The 18,132-nt window shown below is 54.9% G+C and overlaps 1 protein-coding gene across 7 annotated transcripts in view; it reads right to left on the bottom strand.

The window, feature by feature from the left end:
- Positions 1-18,132, bottom strand: part of MROH1 (maestro heat like repeat family member 1) — a 56,958-nt gene that overhangs the window by 14,914 nt on the left and 23,912 nt on the right. For 5 of the 7 annotated variants that reach the window (XM_081873950.1, XM_081873954.1, XM_081873953.1 and 2 more), the window contains exons 8-28: positions 17,974-18,114; positions 17,500-17,592; positions 16,490-16,568; positions 13,810-13,923; positions 12,618-12,691; positions 11,163-11,282; positions 10,673-10,792; positions 10,048-10,192; positions 9,568-9,608; positions 7,655-7,802; positions 7,158-7,210; positions 5,564-5,671; positions 5,174-5,293; positions 4,888-5,010; positions 3,677-3,823; positions 3,535-3,561; positions 2,179-2,301; positions 1,613-1,692; positions 1,090-1,222; positions 533-628; positions 104-208 (exon numbers count right to left, since the gene is read on the bottom strand). In XM_081873950.1, the coding sequence (XP_081730076.1) occupies positions 104-208; positions 533-628; positions 1,090-1,222; positions 1,613-1,692; positions 2,179-2,301; positions 3,535-3,561; positions 3,677-3,823; positions 4,888-5,010; positions 5,174-5,293; positions 5,564-5,671; positions 7,158-7,210; positions 7,655-7,802; positions 9,568-9,608; positions 10,048-10,192; positions 10,673-10,792; positions 11,163-11,282; positions 12,618-12,691; positions 13,810-13,923; positions 16,490-16,568; positions 17,500-17,592; positions 17,974-18,114 (2,190 nt within the window). The remainder of the gene's footprint in view (positions 1-103; positions 209-532; positions 629-1,089; positions 1,223-1,612; positions 1,693-2,178; positions 2,302-3,534; positions 3,562-3,676; positions 3,824-4,887; positions 5,011-5,173; positions 5,294-5,563; positions 5,672-7,157; positions 7,211-7,654; positions 7,803-9,567; positions 9,609-10,047; positions 10,193-10,672; positions 10,793-11,162; positions 11,283-12,617; positions 12,692-13,809; positions 13,924-16,489; positions 16,569-17,499; positions 17,593-17,973; positions 18,115-18,132) is intronic. The other 2 variants (XM_081873955.1, XM_081873956.1) reach the window with 2 other exon arrangements.

Raw genomic sequence — 18,132 nt, 5'->3', positions numbered from 1 at the left:
AGGGACAAGATGCTCCAGACACACCTGTGGTCCTGAGCAGCCCAAACATCAGGCCAAGCAAAGCAAAGGCAGCCCTGTGGCTGCGGGAGGGAGGGGAACTCACGTTGACGTTCAGCTTCTCCCGATAGAACTCCAAGACTGCCGCGCTCACTTCCACGCCTCGCTCCCTCTCATGCTCCTTGGCGGACTTGATCCAGGGGCTCAGGTGCTGCGGAGGCAGAAGGCGGAAATGGCAGCTTGGCCACAGAGATCCCACAGAGGCAAGAGCTCCCAGAAGGGGGCAGCAGAGGCAGGGCAAAGGGTGGCCCTGGGAGGCCCAGCGGGCTCAGGAAAGATCTCTCAGCCCTTTGCCCGGAAGGAGGGAGCTGGTGTCTTGGAGCAAGAGGGTGGGAGAGAAGGAAGAAGACAGGATGCCTCCCCCTCTCTCCAGGGACTGCCACAGGTGGGCCGGGGCAGCTGCTCAATGCGCAAGGCCCGCCCGCCATAGGAGGGCTGTGGGAGCCCCCTGGGCCTCTCTCCTTGCTCCCCCTACCTCAAACATGGTCTGCAGGCCGTGGGGCGTCATGTGTCTGTGTAGGATGCTCTTCAGCAGGTCCTTGAGGGCACGAAGGGTGTCGCACCACAGAGGCTGAGCGTGGAAAAGGAAGGGAAGGTGATGCTCAGGGGCCGCCTCCTGCCTCCCACCTGGGTGTGAAAGCTCCACACAGCTTCTCTCACCCCCCCCCCGAAGCCCAGTCCCATGTCCTGTGGAGCCCAGAGAGACTCCTGGGAGGGTCTCTGCCTCTGCCCGTCCCGGGCACCAAAGGCCCGTCTGCACAGGCCCAAGCAGAGGGGACCCAGGGATGCTGCTCCCCCACTCAAAGCCACCTGGAATTCCCCACGGGAGGGGGGCCAGTTGACAAACGCCAGAGGAGGAACCATGTCGACCTGCGGCAAGGAGTTCCACCAGTGCCGCCTGGACAAGGGCAGCCGGGTGCTTGCGAGAGCCTGTCCCTGCATGTCCAACAAAGCGGCAGCTGTGGATGGAAGGGGCTGCTCAGGCAGGCAGGCGGGGGGGGGGGAGGCAGAGGGAGCTCCGGCCGGCCGTACCTCTTTGTGCTCAGCCTCCAGCCCACCGTCCTTCTCCCTGGGGGCTTCCGGCAGGGGCAGGGGGAGGACGCTGCCCAGACAAGTCTCCACCAGCTCAGCCTTCTCAGCCTCGCTCAGAGGCGGCTCCAGGACCCTGCAGAGCAAGTTAAGGGGGCCTGGGAAAATCTCCTGAGCAGGGGCACCCCTAGGGGAAGGGAAGGGAAGAGCTTCACCCAAAGCATCGTTCATGTGTGGCTCTCAGATCTGGTGGGCTTAGTTCATTTTATGGAAGTGGCACTAGACAGGTTTGGAGGAGCATCAGTGGCCAAAGAGACCAGCTGGACGCCAGACAGCTCTTGGCTTCCTGGCCAAAGAAGAGGCAGAGCTTGGCCAGACTGGGCAGAGCTGCCCTCATGCCTCTCAGCAAACCCCCAAGTCTGAATCCCCCCCCCACAAAAAAAAACCCCTCAGCTGGGCACCCTGCGGCATTCCTGGCTGGTGTTTCCAGTTGTGCCTCAGATACAGGCTGGGGGGGAAAGGATACACCAGGAACATGCAGGCCGTCATCGCCTTCTGGCGGATGGGAGTTCGCAGGGAGTCCAGAGGCTCCGCCTTGATAAAATCCTGCGGAAGAGAAAGCGTGAGAGGAGGGAAGCCGGCCGCCACGGCCCCTTGCCCCTCCCGGGGTGACGCCCCCTCCCACACTGCAAGCGTCACGGGAGATGCGGAGGCAGATTAAAAGGGCAGACACGGCAGAGGGGAGATCTCCACCGTCTTCAAAGCTGCACAAAGAAGGAAGAGGGGTAGCCAAGGTTCACAGCCCAGCAGGTGCACATCTAGGACCCCTCTGCAGATGGAGCAGGTGGCTCAGAGAAACTGGGTCCCAAGCAGGGAGGGGAAGGCACTCTGCACGGGCTCAGAGCACTCTGCAGCATGTCACGTTTATCAAGTGCTGGCCCTGTGGACCATCCCTGGGGCCGAATCCCTCTCCTGCCATGGGCATGCTCAGGGCTTGGGAGATGAGGCTAAACTGAGAGCCAAACGGGAGGAGCAGGTGAGGAGGACACAGGCCACAAACGAGTCCCATCCCTGGCCACATCCTCTCCTCACCATCATCTGCGAAACCAGCTCCGCCTTGCGGGAGAAGGTGAAGTCGCCTGACTGGGTGCTGTTGCAGATGGCCTGGCAGATGAGGCAGATGCTCCGGATGAGACACAGCTTCAGCATCAGGTCCTGAGGGCAAAGATCCAGGGTGGCACTGAGGGCACCAGAGCCAGCCTCACAGCCCCTCTCTCACTCAGAGGCAGGAGGGTCGACTGCCACCCACCCGCCCAGGGGGGCTTTTGCAGGCCCAGAGGGGCAGGAAGGCCAAGTGCAAGGGGAAAAGTGGAAGGGGCTGAGCACCCGCCTCCCCCTGAACCGTGGCCAGAATAGGGGGTGCTCCACCCCAAGGCCTTTCTCTGCATGGCAGAGGAAAGCAAAGACACACCCCAGGAAAGAAAACTCCAGGGGACCTGGGGTCCAAGGGAGCCGTGGCCAAACCTCCAGCTGCTCGGAAGCCAGTCTGGTTCTGCTGCCCTGGGCTCTTCTGCTCAGGAGTGCCCTCGGCCCCCACCCCACCCCCCAGCAGGGCCCTTGCTGCCGGGGGCCTCAAGGTCAACACCCCCCCCAGTGAGGGGAGGAGGACGTAGCGCCAACTGGGCTTCCAGGCCAGCAACTCAGAACACCCAGCGTGACCCCACCAGAGAGATTAGTGCAAAGGACAGACCAGAAGAAAAATGTTAGTGCGAGACTCCTTGCAATGGGCGTACACACCCCAACACACACACACCCCTTTCCAGGGGCACTGGGGGCCTCAGCCTCACCTCGGGGGTGAGGGCAGAGTTAGAAAGTGGGCAGCCCCTTTATGATGCCCTTTACATGGAGAGCTGCCTTATACCGCTCTATCCAGCTCACTATTGTGGCTCCGCAGGGCTTCAAGCGTCTCTCCCAACCCTCCTGGGAGATTCCAGGGGGGGTTGAACCCTCTCCTTTCAAGGCAGATGCTGTCCTCACTGAGCTACACAGCCCTTCCCCTTTCTGTGGACCAGCTGCCCAAAGCCCTGCAAGGGGGCAGCAGTAGCAGGCAAGAGCTTGCCCTAAGCAGACTGGGCCTGCGCTTCCAGGATCAGCTGGCAAACCAGGGACCGGATCCTTTCTGGCCAGAGTGACAAGGGGGCTTGGGGAAGGGGTGGGATTCAGGGACCCTCTTCTGTGCGGCAGGAGATTGCCATCAGTTTGCTTATCCTGGCCTTGGCAGGACAGACAGAAGCCAGCCACAGGTGCTAAGTTGTGCCAGTTGAACCGATGGGAGCCACGGGGCAGGGAGCCTTGCCCCCCAACCTTCCTCCTAAGAGCTGACTAGAGAAGAGAGAGAGGCAGACTGAGAGGACAGAGCGAGTGCAAGCCAAGGGCCTGACACTGTACCTTGGTTTCTACTTTTATTCCCAGAACCTGGACAAAATAAAGGAGACACGCATTAACCCTCCAGGAGGCCAGGACTGAGAGGCCACTGAAGCTGCCCTCCTCTCGCCCCCCACCCCCCGGTCACTCCTGACCCCAGGCTCACCTTGGTGTTGAAGTAGAGGAAGATGTTGCGCAGGATGTCGGCATCGATCCGCGCCAGAACCAGTTCCTTGGGGGCGTGCTTGGCCACAAAGCCGTAGCACAGAATGAGGGTGCTCTTCACCTTCTCCACCTCGTTGTCACTGCGATCCTGGAGGGAGAAGGGGGGAGAGTTATGGGTCAAGTCGGTGCGCTGAGCTCTAGCGCTGCCCTCCAAGCCTCTCTGCCAGCTCCGTGTTGCGGACGACACTCAGCACACCGCCACTGTCCTTCACAGCAGACCAGAAGTATCACTGATGGAAAGATTTCAAGCAGCAATTTATTATGTTTATATTTTATGATTGATGCTAATCTTGTCCAATTTATTTACATACAGTGGTACCTCAGGTTTCAGACGCTTCAGGTTACAGACTCTGCTAACCCTGAAATATTACCTTGGGTTAAGAACTTTGCTTCAGGGTGAGAACAGAAATCGCGCAGCGGCAGCAGGAGGCCCCATTAGCTAAAGTTTCAGGTTAAGAACGGACCTCCGGAACGAATTAAGTTCTTACCCGAGGTACCACTGTATGTATTTACATACATACATACATGTTCTCTCTAGATATTTAGTTGTTATAAGTTACTGTATTTTTCGCACCATAGGGCGCACCTAGTTTTTAGACGGGGAAATCAATAAAAAAAATCTCCCCCCCCCCAGCCCCAAAGAGCAGCGTACAGGCTGCGCACAACCTCTCCCTGCCGGAGGGGTTGCACGTGGCTATGGCACAAGCCAAGGCAGCAAGTGGGATGGATTGCGCTGGCTGCTTTGGCTTCCTCTTTAGCCCCACGCAATCCCTCCCTGCCGGGAGAGACTGCGTGGAGCTCAAGAAGCCATAGCCCCGTGCAGCCTTTCCCTGCCGGAGGGGTTGCGCGCAGCTATGGCAGAAGCCTGCATTCGCTCCATAGGACACACACACATTTCCCCTAAATTTTTGGAGGGGAAAAACTGCGTCCAATGGAGCGAAAAATACGGTAATTATGCTTAGAATACATAAGCTCTCGCATAGATCCATCTGGGTATTGTACAAACACACAGGTCCTTTAGAAAAGATAAACAGGACAGGACATGAATCTCCGGTTAAAGTAACGGAACCAAACACTCTTCAAACACCTCGGAGAATAACTTTTCGCCTGCTGTCCACATGAGAAAAAAGTGTGTCATAGCGACGCTCATACCTTGAAGATACTGAACAGCCCTGCGGATTTTTTGAAGACGTCCGACTTCACGAACTCCTCCAGCTTGGCAAGGGTCTCATCCAGGTGGCTGATGGCACACAGCCCCAGGCAGGAGGCAAGGCCCTGGAGGGAAGGGAGCAGACCCAGGCCTCAGGGGACAGCAGCAGGTCCAGCTGGAAGGCAAAGGAGACCAGGCAGGGCCCCCCCCTTCCTCGCCCAGAGCCCTCCTTCTGCCCACCCCTTGGGGCAGGTGGGGCTGTTTGGGCAGCCATTCCAGCCCCCTCACCTCTCGCTCAGCCTCCTCCTGATATCTGGCTGTTTCCAGGAGCTCCTGGAGTTGCTTTCGCACCAGATCCTTGTTTGGACAAGCAGCCAAGGCCGTCCCAATGCATTTGTAGAGGAAGTTCTGGTGCACAAGGAAAAAAAGGGGAATGACAGCCGGAATATGAGCCCGGCCGTAACGACTGCCCCTCACCACCGGGAGCTGTCCGCAATATGCCCCCCAGAACACAGCAGACCCTGAGGAGAGAGGGGGAGCTGGGCAATCCCTGGCCTAAAGAGAGCAGCAACCCCACAGCCCCCTGGCAGGAATCACTCAGCCCAGATCAAGAGCCAGGAGGTTGGATACTGGCCCTGCTCTCCGCTCACCCCCCCCCCAGCAGCCCACACCACAGACCTTCTCCAGAGGAGACCCATTGTAACTGCTCAGCTGTCTGCCCATCTCCAGAATCAGCTGACTGGTCCAAGGTGTGTCTGAAATGGCCTCCAGGGTCTGTCGAAGGAACTGCGGGCAGAGGCATTGGCATTGAGGGAGAGCATTAGCCCAAGGGCACTGCCAAGGATTTTGATAAAGTCCCCAGCAGAGAAGAATGGCAGATCAAATGGGTGGATTATGCCAAAATGGCAAAAATCACCAAGAGAATCAGAAATCAGGAAGACCAAAATTTTAATAAGGAATTTTATAATTTATCTTAAAAACCATTGTAAACAGTTAAAATCGTCAGTAGGATTGGAATAACACTTGTAGTTTAATGGTGAATTTTGGACACAATGGAGGAGTAAAAGATTTGGATTATCATAAAAGATGCAGAAGGAAATGACTAACAGTAGGACCCACAAAGGGGAGGAGGGAAGAAGTCCAGGAGATCCTTTAGAATTGTTTTTTTAAAAATAAATGTATTTATTCAGTTTTCAAATAAAAATTTTACAATCACAAACATGCAACATAAAAACAAGATTCCAAGGAATCTCCCGGACTTCCCTCCTCCTCCTCTTTGTGGGTCCTGTTATTGATCATTTCCCCCTCCATCTTTTATAATAGTCCAAATGGTCTTTAGAGCCTTGCTTCTATGTTGCATGTTGGATATGTGACTGTAAATTTTTAATCTGAAAAACCAAATAAATAAATTCATTTAAAATAAATAAATAAATCAAGTATTTTGACTCCAGTTGCTGGAGACGGCAGGAGGGGCGAGAGCTGCTCTTGTGCCCGAATCCCGCTTGCGAGTTTCCCTTTGGGGCCCCTGTTTGGCCCCTGCGAGAACAAGAGGCTGGACCAGATGGGCCCCCTTTGGCCTGATCCAGCTGTTCAGAAGCTCCCTTGCCCTCCCCCCCTCAGGCTCTGCAGCAACCAGAAGCACCACAGAGCCCTGGAGGAAAGCCAAGTGCGCCAGGAGAAGCTGCGCATGAAGCCCAGGGCTGCAGCCTCAGAAGCACAGGTGGGTCTCACCTGAGCCCCTAGACGGGGGGGAGGGAGGCACCCAGAAACAGCTGGGGAAACGTCTGATTGTGTTGCTCAAGTGCACAAGGAGCAGCAAGGTGGGCATGTCGCTCTCAAGGAAGAGAAGGACCCCGTCACTGTCACAGAGCCAAGGTTAAGAGGCTGGAATTGGGGGAGCGAGGAATCTGGACAGTGGCATCAGCAAACTTCCCGGCTGACCATCAAGAGTGATGCTCAACTCTGTCTGTTTTTATCTGTTTACAATTTATCTGTAAATATTCAATATTCAGTAAACAGATAAAAACATTAGCAGGATTACTGCAACAACCTGCAGTTTTATAAGAGTGTATATTTATGGAAAATAATAAAAGGAGCAAGCTAAATGGATTTGGATCTGCAGAAGATATTAAATAAATTTAAGGAACAGCAGAAAGAGGGGGGAGTCAAATTTTGGAATTTTAAATGGATTGTATAAATTTGAAAAGTGCATATATTGAAAGGATTGATGCTCAGCTCCGGGGAGGAAGGAGGGAGGAGGAGACTCGCTCACCTTGAGCAGCTGGTCTTCCCATTCCTTCTGGGACAGAGAAGCCTTCGTATTTGCTGGAAGACAGAGGAGAGGGGATTTGCACAAGGATTCCTGCTCTGCATCACGATACCTGAGGACCCACCAAGCTCAGTACTCTGTCCCCTCCTGGCTGGGACTGGCTTCTCTTCACATCCAAGGGGGAGTCTTCCTCCACACCCCACACCCCCCAAAGCTATGCAGTTCAGGCTCCTGACACGGAAATGACAGACCCAACACCTGCCATATTTGAACACCTGGCACACCCCCAATAGAGCGGCTGTTTCTGTTTCCACTGCCACAGATTCCCTGTAAGGATCCTGTGGACACAGTAGCCTCAGGGGGCTGCTCTGCATTCGGGGCCAGGCTCGTAGCTCCCATTCTGTGTGGAGGTGCCCCCCCCCCGGTCAAAAAGGGGGCGGCAGAAGAGTCAAGGGGTGGGGTCCCTTCCCGAGAGAGGTGCTCTGCAGCTGCCTCCACACCTTTACCTTCCAGGTGTTCCACCAACGCGGGGATCTGCTTGCCCCACAGCGGCCCCAGAGCCTTGTGGACGCTGAGTTGGAGCACGTTCAGGAGGCGAAGGACGGCGGCAGCACGGCCCTCCCCCACGTAAGGCTGGGAAGACACGACCTGGGAGGGAGAAGAGCAAGGGGGGGTTGCAAGGCGGCCTTCCTGGAGCCACACGCCAGAGCCACAGACAGAAAGCCCTTCCAAGTTGGGGAGGAGGGAGCTTCCAAGCACAGCCTTTGGCTGAGAGCAGCACCCTGGCTCTCCCTGGGGCAAGAGGGGGATGGTCAGTGGGAGACAGCAAAGGACCACCTCTCAGGAATGCTTCAGCGGTGATTCCAGAATGGCAGCAGTTTGGACTAGACCTAGGAGTCTAAATCAGGGGTCGGCAACCTAAGGCCCATGGGCCACAAGCAGCCCACAGGGGTCGTTCAACCGGTGCATGAGCTGCCCCCAAACCAAGCCGCCCGCTCAGCGAGTCCCCATGCGATGTGCTAAACTGGCCCGACGCAGCATGGGGACTCGCTTCTGCGGCATCACAAATTGCATCTGCGCAGATGCAAACGCCGAAAATCACTGCCGTGCGTGCACACACACACACACACACACACTCCGGCCCACAGAGGAATCTCTGCTGGAGTGAACCGGCCCAGGCAAGGTAAACTGTGGGAGTGCAAATATCCAGAGTGTGGGGATCAGGTGGGATTGCTATGAGGAATGATGAAATATGGAGCAAGCCATTGTGTCCGCCATGAAAGCATTGCATTGACTGGGTTTGATTCATTGACAATCATTTCTGATCGAATCCCACAGGCCTCTCCACCTTCTGCCATTTGCTTTCTCTACGCCTGACAGGCACGTATAAGCATTCTGAAACACAGGCCAGTTGCTTCACCAGGCATCCTGAGTACGTAAAGATAGTAGGTTACTTTGATGTAGTTTAATCTTTAGATAGACCTTAAGGGCCAGGAAGAGAGTTCACAAGGAGATGGCAAATACTACCCATCCTGTTTATTCCTGTCTATGACCTCCGGGGTTTTGCTGAATGCATTCCTCCTTTTATTCCTATTTTATTTACGCTGGACTACTATGCATGCTCAAGTAGGAAATAGTTTCTGTGTAATTAACAGAATTTCTTCTGATCTGACTTTGAAATGCTGACTTTCTTCTGATCTGACTTTGAAATGCTCAGAGGAAATCTGATTGGTTCTTACAAACACTGTGTAAAAAGTTCTTTGTGCATAAAACGACCTGGGCCAGAGGGTGGAGAGGAATTATTATACGCACTCTTCCCAGAGTCTTGCTGGTCAAGCCTTGTGTATATTTTATTAATCAGAGTCCAATCTTTCCTTGCTTTGGGAACTCTATAGTAAACCTTGCTGACCCCTGGTCTAAATCCTGTTTTCACTAGAGAACTGGGCAACTGCAACAGCAGAGGACCCGGCCTGTGGAACGAACAGCTTCTGGATTGAGGATGGCACAAGGTAATAATTTATGGGTGTCCCTGTGGGTGTCTGGCTGGCCACTGAGAGAGCAGGGCGGTGAGAGGGATGGGCCCCCCTGGGCCTGATCCCGCAGGGATGCTCTTGGGCTTGCTGCAGGAAGCTGGGAGCCACCAACCTCTCCTAGGCCCATTGTGAGCCCCCATGCAGCTCCGGAGCCCCAGTGAGGCAGGTTCTGCTCTAGGAGGAGAAACTGCCTGCAGAGAAGACTTGCGCCACGTGCCTAAGTGGAGGGCGGTTGGGCCCAGGGAGAGAGCGCCTGGACTGGGGAGGGGAGAGCCGTTCTCCAGGGCACGGGGGCATCTTTGCTGGGGTTGCCAATGCACCACCCGGTGTGGCTCCACAGGCGTTCTCACCCGTGGATCAGACTGGCTCCTCACACTTACCAGAAGCCTTGCCAGGAGAGCATGAGGGGTCGGGAGCATTGCTGCAAATAAAGAGGGAAATAAACGGTAAGGCAAGACCGCCTGCCCAGGCACTGTGGGTGAAAGTAGGCGGGGGGGGGCAGCAACAGCATCTGCATTTGGAGCACAGCAGCCCTGCAAGGGGCAGAAGAGCCTCGAGCAAAACCCCAAAGTCTCCGCCAGGCTCCTTGCAGGGAAGAGTTCGGGTCCCGGGGCCTGGCCTGCACAGAAGCTTCAGAAATCAGAGCCGGTCTGTGCAGGACTCAAGCTGCAGCCCCCGCCCCCATTAGGCCCCCTGCAGCCCCACCCTCAGAAAGGTAGTTTGCAGAAGAAGAGCATTTACAACAGCTGCCCGAATCAGGGGGTGCACAAGCTGACTTCATGAAAGCGGAGATTTCAGCAAAGAGCCAGCACGCCCAGCAAGGGCGCACCCAGCCGGCCTCGGAGCAGCGGGATACGAACCCCCAGCTTCGTAGAGGAGCTGGAAGTCGGGCTCATCCTTCTCCTGCCTCTGCGCAGCCAGGAAGATGAGGCTCTTGCAGAGCGGGGTCAGGGCGTGGCTCAGGTGGATGGGGATCACAAACTCCAGGAGGTACGGCCAGAGGACCTGCAAGGGGAAAGGGAGAAGCAGGCCTTTGCGAGGCAGAACAGCAGGTGCCCCCTGGAGCAGGCAGGCAAAGCCGGGTGATGCTGGAGGCTGTCCACCTCCCCAGCCCAGCCACTGCAGACTGATGAGCACAGGCCTCCAAATCTGGCCCTAGCCAGAGCATTCCCAGCAAGGCAGAAGCCGCTGGTGCAGCGTCCAGGGGCCCAGGGCAAGGCCCACACGCAGCTCAGTGCCTGCCGCTCTTCCCAGGCTCCAAACGCTTTGGAAGTTCTCTGCGCTCCCTTTGGAGCAGCTCACCAGGAGCCGCAATTCCCTGGGACACTTTGCAGGTCAGGCAACGGACTGTACCACACACGCCGTAGGGAGCGCAGCTGGTTTCAAAGAGGCCTCTGCATGACCAGCCTTTGCTAGATATTTGACACCACTTGATCTGCAACCCGGGAAGCAGCCACGTCGGGCCCTCTCCTTAGGGAGACTCACGTCGGCCATCCTGTCGACCGTGGTGCTGATGAGGAAAAGCGTGTTCACACTGATGTCCCGGACATGGCTGTCCGTCAAGTCCTCCGTTTCCAGGGAATGTCTCCGCGGGAGCTGGGGGGGCTGGACAGAATCAAAGTTACACAGGTAGAGAGCCCCAACCCCCCCACACACCAAAAAAACCCCCACTTCGCTTCTCACAAGGCCTTTGCCACGGGAATGGCAGGTGGGTCCCACAAACCCTCACTGAGACCCTCGGCACCCCGTCAACCCATGTGGGGAGATTGGGGACCCAACCCTGAGGCCTGTGGGGGCCTGGAATTCCCAGGGTCAAGAGAACTGAACCGGAGAAACTGCCTTGGACCCGGAGGAGATGCCCACAAATGGCTCCCAAGGGTCAGCCCTCCACTTGTTCCACAGATCTTGAGTTGGGGAGAGGCCTGGCCTTGAGGCTGCCTGCCTGGGCCCTGCTGCTCCTCTGCAAGAGCCTCACCTGGTCCGCGGGGAGGGCACACTGCCGGACGAGGAACTCGATCAGGGCTTCTCCGCCTGGCTGCTCCAGGTACCCGTGGTGGGCCATGGCGCTGATCAGTTGCACAACGGCCCGCTTCACCTGCGGGAAAATCACCCGGGGAGTTGCCAGCTGGGTGGGCTGCCCTTGGGACCCTCCCCCCTCCTCTTGCCCCCCCCCAAGACTTCAAGGGTGGGGGCTGCACAGGACTGCCCTGCGCACAGGTCTCCAGAGGAGAGTGTAGTGATCAGATGGGATTACTATGAAGAATTATGAAATATGCATTAGGCCATTGTGTCGGCAATGAAAGCATTGCGTTGACTGGGTTTGATTCATTGACAATAATATCTAATCAAATCCCACAAGCCTCTCCATCTATGCCATTTTTCCTCTACTGCCCATTTCTCTATGTCTGACAAGCATGTATAAGCATTCTGAAACACAGGCCAGTTGCTTCACCAGGCATCCTCAGTACATAAAGGTTACTTTGATGTAGTGTGTTAATCTTTAGATAGCTCTGAAGGGCCAGGAATACTACCCATCCTTCCTCTCATGTCTACTGCTTGTTTATGAGCTCCGGCGTTTCCTAAAAGCATTCCTCCTTGCTCCCTATTTTATTTACTCTGGACTACTATGCATGCTCAAATTAGCTCTTTGTAATTTTAACTTTTAACTTTGTCCCCAGGTGGGGTTTTTTGAAATGCTCAGAGGAAATCTGATTGGTTCTAACGAACACCATGTAAAAAGTTCTTTTGTGAATAAAACAACCTGGGCCAAAGGGTGGAGAGGAATTATTATACGCACTCCTCCCAGAGTCTTGCTGGTCAGGCCTCTGTGTGTATTTTATTAATCAGAGTCCAACCCTTCCTTGCTTTGGGAATGCTACAGAGAGCGGGGCTCTTGCTGCCCTGGGAGTCTTCCCCCAACTCCATGGAAAGGCCTTTCAAAACATCAGGTTGCACAATTCCGGCCTCCCTGGCCTGACTTTAACTGCAACCTTTCAGGGCAGCTGCCCTGAGTGGGATGATGAATTTCCTACATGAAAAACAGGCCTAGGCAGCAGCTCCAGGCCCCCTGCCCGGAAAGGGAGCCACCTTCAGCCCTTGGCCTGGCCATGTCCTCTGCAAGATCCAGGCTGTCACCAGGGGCAGCAGCTGCACTGGGCTGGGCAAACTCCTGCCCCACAGGGCGCCTTAGGCAGGAGGAGCAACTCCCCCCCCCCATCTCTAAGTGGAAACCACAGGCTGGGCACAGGGGCGCCACTGTCCCCTCTGGCCCTCCGGCATAAAGGACAACCCAGAGGAACCTTGCAGAGCAGAGAGGGCTTGAGGGAGGCATATAAATGTTTGCAAGAAGCTTCTGGTGTGCACTGAGCCCGGCTGGAAGTTAGCAGAGCATGACGAGGGGGGATCGGCCTCTTTCTGCCCCTCCACTCACCTTATTGCTGTTGTCCTGCAAAGGCAGCTTCATGGAAGAAAGGATGAAGGGCTTCTTAATCTCCATCTGAGAGGCTGGGCAGAGGAAGGACAAGCAGAAAGGGCCGTTTAGCCGGCCAAAGCTCCACGCAGGCGCAAGGCAGCCCTGCACCACCGCCGCCACCCCAGCCCCACATCCAGCCCTCCATGCTCCTTCGACCAGGGAGCGCAGCCCCCCAACCCGGAGCTCTGAAGACTGCCACCCATGGAGGAAAGGAGTGTGGCTGAGGCAACGGGGGCTATTTGGGCAGTGCTGGCCGGCAGCCAGGCAACGCAGCGCTTCTCATGAGGAGACACCCAGCTGCTTCACTGTCCCGGCATCAGAGCGGGCTGTCCTGGCAAGAGCCCAGGAGCAGCCAGAGCCCAGAGCCGTGAGCCTGGCTGAACCGAGGAGGGCGATAATCTGCTTCTGCTGGAGACGCACCCACAACACCCTCCCTTTGCAGTCCTGGCTTGCTCATTCTGAACTGGCCCAACCCTGGAAACAGCCTGCTGCGCAGCCCCCAAGCCTGCCTCTGGTGGGACCTCGCACCTTTCTCTTTCAAAAAGGGATCAGGAAAGACTGTTGCAGGGTTGCACTTCCTGGTCCAGGCCTTTTCAGAGAAGCCAGCAGAACGACCCTGAAGAGTCACAGCAAGGAGGACAAACAGGGTCTAGACCTGGGGTTCCCCACAGGGGGGCAATTTGATTCTTACGGTGGGGGCAATTTGAGAATGAGTTATTAACAGTGAGTGGCCCTTTAGGCTTCCTCCATGTGAACAGGAGTTCACTTTTTGAATAAGAAGAATTATATGTCACGGGGGAAGGGGGGTCAGGGTTTTAGAGATACTTAGGTAGGGCATGGCCCCAAAAAAGGTTGGGACTCAAAGAAAGTGAGAGGCAGCCAACACAAAGCTCACCCACCCTTGCCCAAACCGGGCGCGGGATGAGCCAAACTGTAGCCGTGGGGACCCAAGTGCAGCAGTGTAAACAAGGGATGAGGCCAAGTCCCTGGCCTGGGAGCTTGGAGGCCCCCAAGGACTGGGCGGGGGGGCGCTCAGCTTGCAAGGGCCCCTGAGGAAGTGCAGGGGGCACCTGGCCACAGCTGCTGCCCCTCTGGGGAGCCTGGGAAAGGCAGCCCCCTCCCCTCCCCTCCCCTCCCCTCCGCCACTCACAGGCACTGTTGATGATCTGGCGCAGGATGGTGAGGGTTCCCACTCGCATCCGCTCATTGCCCGACTCCAACTTTGGAAGCAGAAATCCCAGCAAACGGTCCGGGAAGGAAGAGGCTGCAAGAGGGAAAAGTCGAGACCAGGATCATCACCGTATGTGAGGAAGAGGAGGGTCCTCAGTCCTGGTGACCATTTCTTAAGCTGGGCTCCAGGCTGGATAAACTATGAGGAAGGGGGAGGCTTGCGTTTTCTTGCAGAGTTATTTTCCAGTTTAACTGTATGCTAGTTTGTTGTTTAAATGCATCTCTTTGTGCTGAAGGGGGGCGAGGGTAAAATAAGCTGCAGTCCTATCTTAAAGGAGCAGGTGGTTGATGAGGCCTTGATGAGGCCAGAAGATGACTTTAATGGTTTTATAGCAGGTCATTTGCTGAGCCGTGTTTCCTTTGGGTGAGTGTCCCACGTTGCAAACTCTTTTGGGGTATAGTTTTGATTTGGAGTTTAAACAGTAAAATGTGAAATATAAAGTGCTTCTAATTTGTTGTAAAATCAGGCAATTGCATTTCATCCAGCAGAGCTTTGCTGCTACTGAAAGCAAATGAGCATAATGGTCACAAATCCAATACATTCAGGATTGGCACAGTCCATAAGAAATTCCGTTGCAGCAGACTTCACTTAAACTTGCAGTAACTTTTAATAAGTCTAAAACCTTAACACCAAGCATAATACTGTGCTCACTCAGCCACTCCCAGCTGTGGCGGGACAACCAGGGCAGCCTTCCAGGTGGACACACAACCCAGGATCTGGAGTCACAGGGCAGCCTCCTCAGCCTTAGGCCAGGCCAATCCCTGCACCACTCCAGGAACCAGGGGGGTCCTGTGCAGCAATGCGGGAGCCAAAATGGACACGTGTCACAAAACCATTTGACGACCAGGTCAGGCAGCGGGAGAGAAGGACTTAAGGATTTGTTGGTTGAATGTTATAATCTGCCATTCAAGCCAAAATGAAAAAAAGATTTCATGGCAGTATATAAAGGAATGCAAACTATGTTGTAACATAGACAATATAACTAAGAGGAATAAAAGCATTCCACCAACTAAAGATACCATAATTCAAAAAGCCTGGGCAAATGAGGTCTTAATTGACACTGAAGTTTGCGGTGTCAGTGCCAGAGGCTCTCGCTTGTGAGGCGTTCCACTCACTCAAGGAGCCACCACAGAAAAGGCCCTTCCCCGCTGCACTGAGAAATGTGCTCCATCTGCTTCAACACGTTGTGGCTCTTTTCTGAACCTTTTCAAGCTGGGAACTTGAAGACCCCTCAGCTCAAAACACTGAAGCAGAAATCACCCAGCGCCCCCTTCTGAAAGGAGAGGAGCCAGAGTTTTGCTCCAGAGCTGATCCCACAAAACACCACGACCAAAAGCCAATGCAAGAGCCAAGAGAATCCACATGGGGCCCCTCCTCCCCTGTCGGGACATGGGTTATCCATCAAAGCTGCTCCTGGGCCAAACCCTGGCTCAAAAGCTTAACTGAAATGAGACCCCATTCCATCCCACAGTGCCTGGAGACAGGCTGCCCCCAGACACTTCAAGCACCTCGTCCCAAAAGGGGGGGATTGGAAAATGGGAGATGGTTGTTCTAATCTTTTGGGTCCAGTCAGGATTTTTTTTTAGATACAATGGTCTCACGACCGCCTCCTTCAACTGTACTGATGTGCTGGGACTGCAGCAAGGCCCTCTGTGCTTCGTAAAAAGAGATAACGACAGGGCTCTAAGGAAATACAGGCTTGCCAAAAGATTACTCAAGAGATGTGGGGAGGTAGAGAGAGAAAGAGGAAAAGCTCTTGCACAACGGAAGTGCAAACTGGAGGGCGAAAAGAAAAGAAGTCACACTTCGGCAACGGACAAACATTGCCAGAAGTCCGTGTCCCTGCCAGAAACAGCTCCTTGAAGAGCGATGGCTAGAGAGCCCTGTGATTTATGGCACTGCAGGAACCCCAAAGTGGGAAGGGGGCAAAACACAGCAGGGCCAGAGGCACAGCAGCAGGGCAGCCAACCTTTGCAACCCTGAGTGCCAAAAAGGAAGTTCTGAATTTCATTCCAAGTCACACGCACATGGGCTCCTATTGCTCAACATGCCACCCCCCACAGCCAGAACTTTCAACTCTGCACTGTCGCCAGGAACTGCAGAACCTGCCGCGGGCAATGCCCTCCTGCTCAAGGACTCGTGACGCAGGACACCCAGCCCTACATTTTTGCCCTGGAGGACAGACTCATCAAGTGCAGCACACAGCCGGTGCCCATAAGGCACAGCTGGAAGGGGCAGACCATTCTCCGAGGGCCACAAGCCTTCCAGGCACCCATTGCCCCCAAGCAGGCAGCGGCTGTGCAAGCTCTACACGCTGGAGAACAGGAAGGAAAAATCTCCTCCATAACCGGAAGAGCAGAAGTCTGTTCCTCTCCAAGATTAGCAAAATTAAAAGCAGGACTTTGACTTGCCACGGATGGAGCGCTTGCACAAAGCAACACAAGGTCCTGGAGTCCCACCCTCAGCGCCCTGAAAGCCCTGCCCACCCCCCTCTCCCTCCAAACATTTCACCACATTTCAGCCCAGGTCAGCTTCGCAGCCTTGAGGACTAGTAAACTGGTTGCTTCTTTAAAAAAGAGATATCTCCCTGGGCTCTTACCAAGCACCGTGAAGCAGCGAAGGACCTCATTGTGATTCTTCAGTTGGACTGGCGTGGAGGAGTCCAGAGGGGAGCAGATCTGCTCGAGGAAGGAGGAGAAAAGGCCAGTGAGGCAGGAACGGGGGGGGGGGGGAGAGCCATTTTACTACATTTATTGTAGGGGTGCAGATATCCAGAGTGTGGGGGTCAGGTGGGATTACTATGAGGAATTATAAAATATGCATCAAGCCATTGTGTCTGCTATGAAAGCATGGCGCTGACTGGGCCTTAAGATCTATCTAAAGATTAAACTACATTAATTTCTGATCAAATCCCACAAGCCTCTGCATCCCTGGCCATTTTCTCTACTGTTCATTTTCTCTGCCTGACAGGCACGTATAAGCATTCTAAACACAGGCCAGTTGCTTCCTCAAGCATCCTGGGTCATCAAGATGATAGTTAGCGTTGATGTAGTTTAATCTTTAGATAGATCTCAAGGGCCAGGAAGGAGATGGCAAATACTGCCAGCCTGCTTCTCCTGTTTATGACCTCAGGGTTTCCTAAAAGCATTGCTTCCTATTTTATTTACTCTGGACTACTATGCATGCTCAGAGTAGTCTTTGTGGTTAAAAGAATTTCCTCTGATCGGACTTTGTCCCACGTGGGGTTTTTTGAAATGCTCAGAGGAAATCTGATTGGGTCTTACAAAAGTTCTTTTGTGAATAAAACAACCTGGGCCAAGGGGGTGGAGAGGATTATTATTATTGGCACCCCCTCCCAGAGTCTTGCTGGTCAAGCCTCCTGTGTATTCTATTAATCAGAGTCTAATCCTTCCTTTGCTTTGGGAACGCCTCAATTTATTATTATTATTATTATTATTATTATTATTATTATTATTATTATTATTATTATTGCTCTCCAGCAGCAGCAAGCCAGTGCACCAGTGGTCCAAAGCTCTTGGAGGGCCCCTGCCTAGGCTGGAGAGGCAGAGTTCAAAGGGTCGTCTTCCCCCCCCAGCCCCCTTTCCCCACCTGGAGCTGCAGGGCGTTGAGCAGGGCTTCCAGCTGCGTGTCGAGCGTGCGGCTGCCGATGTTGACTGCTGCCTCGAGGATCTGGCACAAGCTCTGCTCGGGGGACACAGGGCAGGAGAGACACAGCACAGCCCCAGGTTAGCAGCCCTGCCCTCTGGGGAGGGAAGCAGCAGGGGAGAAGGGCCCATTCCCAGCCCCACACCCAGGTGAGCCCCCTCACTCACACACACACACACACACCAGCAGACCAAGGGGAGAGCGGCTCCTTCTCTGTATCCTGTCTTGGCAGGACTGTCCAGCCGGCAAACCAGACGGGACGCTTGGCAGCTTGGCCTGTGCCTCTCGAAGTCTTGGCGGTGCTCAGGGAAGGCAAGGGCTGAAGCCTAAAGGACCGGCGAGCTTTGGCAGCAAAGCCCAAGGACAGAGGCCCGCAACCCCCCGTCCTCTCTCCCCGGCACCCTTCTTCCTGCCTACCTTGGACACATAGTAGGCCTCTGCTGGCTTCCTGTAGAGGGTCAGGATCCCCGGGATGAGGCGAGGGAGCTGCTCCTCCAGCTTCTCACTGGGCAGCAGGTGACTCATGGGGCCAAGCGCCTCCACAACAGCCAGTCGAAGCTGAAAAGAGGGCAGGGG

The sequence above is a fragment of the Podarcis erhardii genome (genome assembly GCF_964252035.2).
Source record: "Podarcis erhardii genome assembly, chromosome: 8".
NCBI classification, from domain to species: Eukaryota; Metazoa; Chordata; class Lepidosauria; order Squamata; family Lacertidae; genus Podarcis; species Podarcis erhardii.
This window is presented reverse-complemented; position numbering and strand designations above follow the sequence as displayed.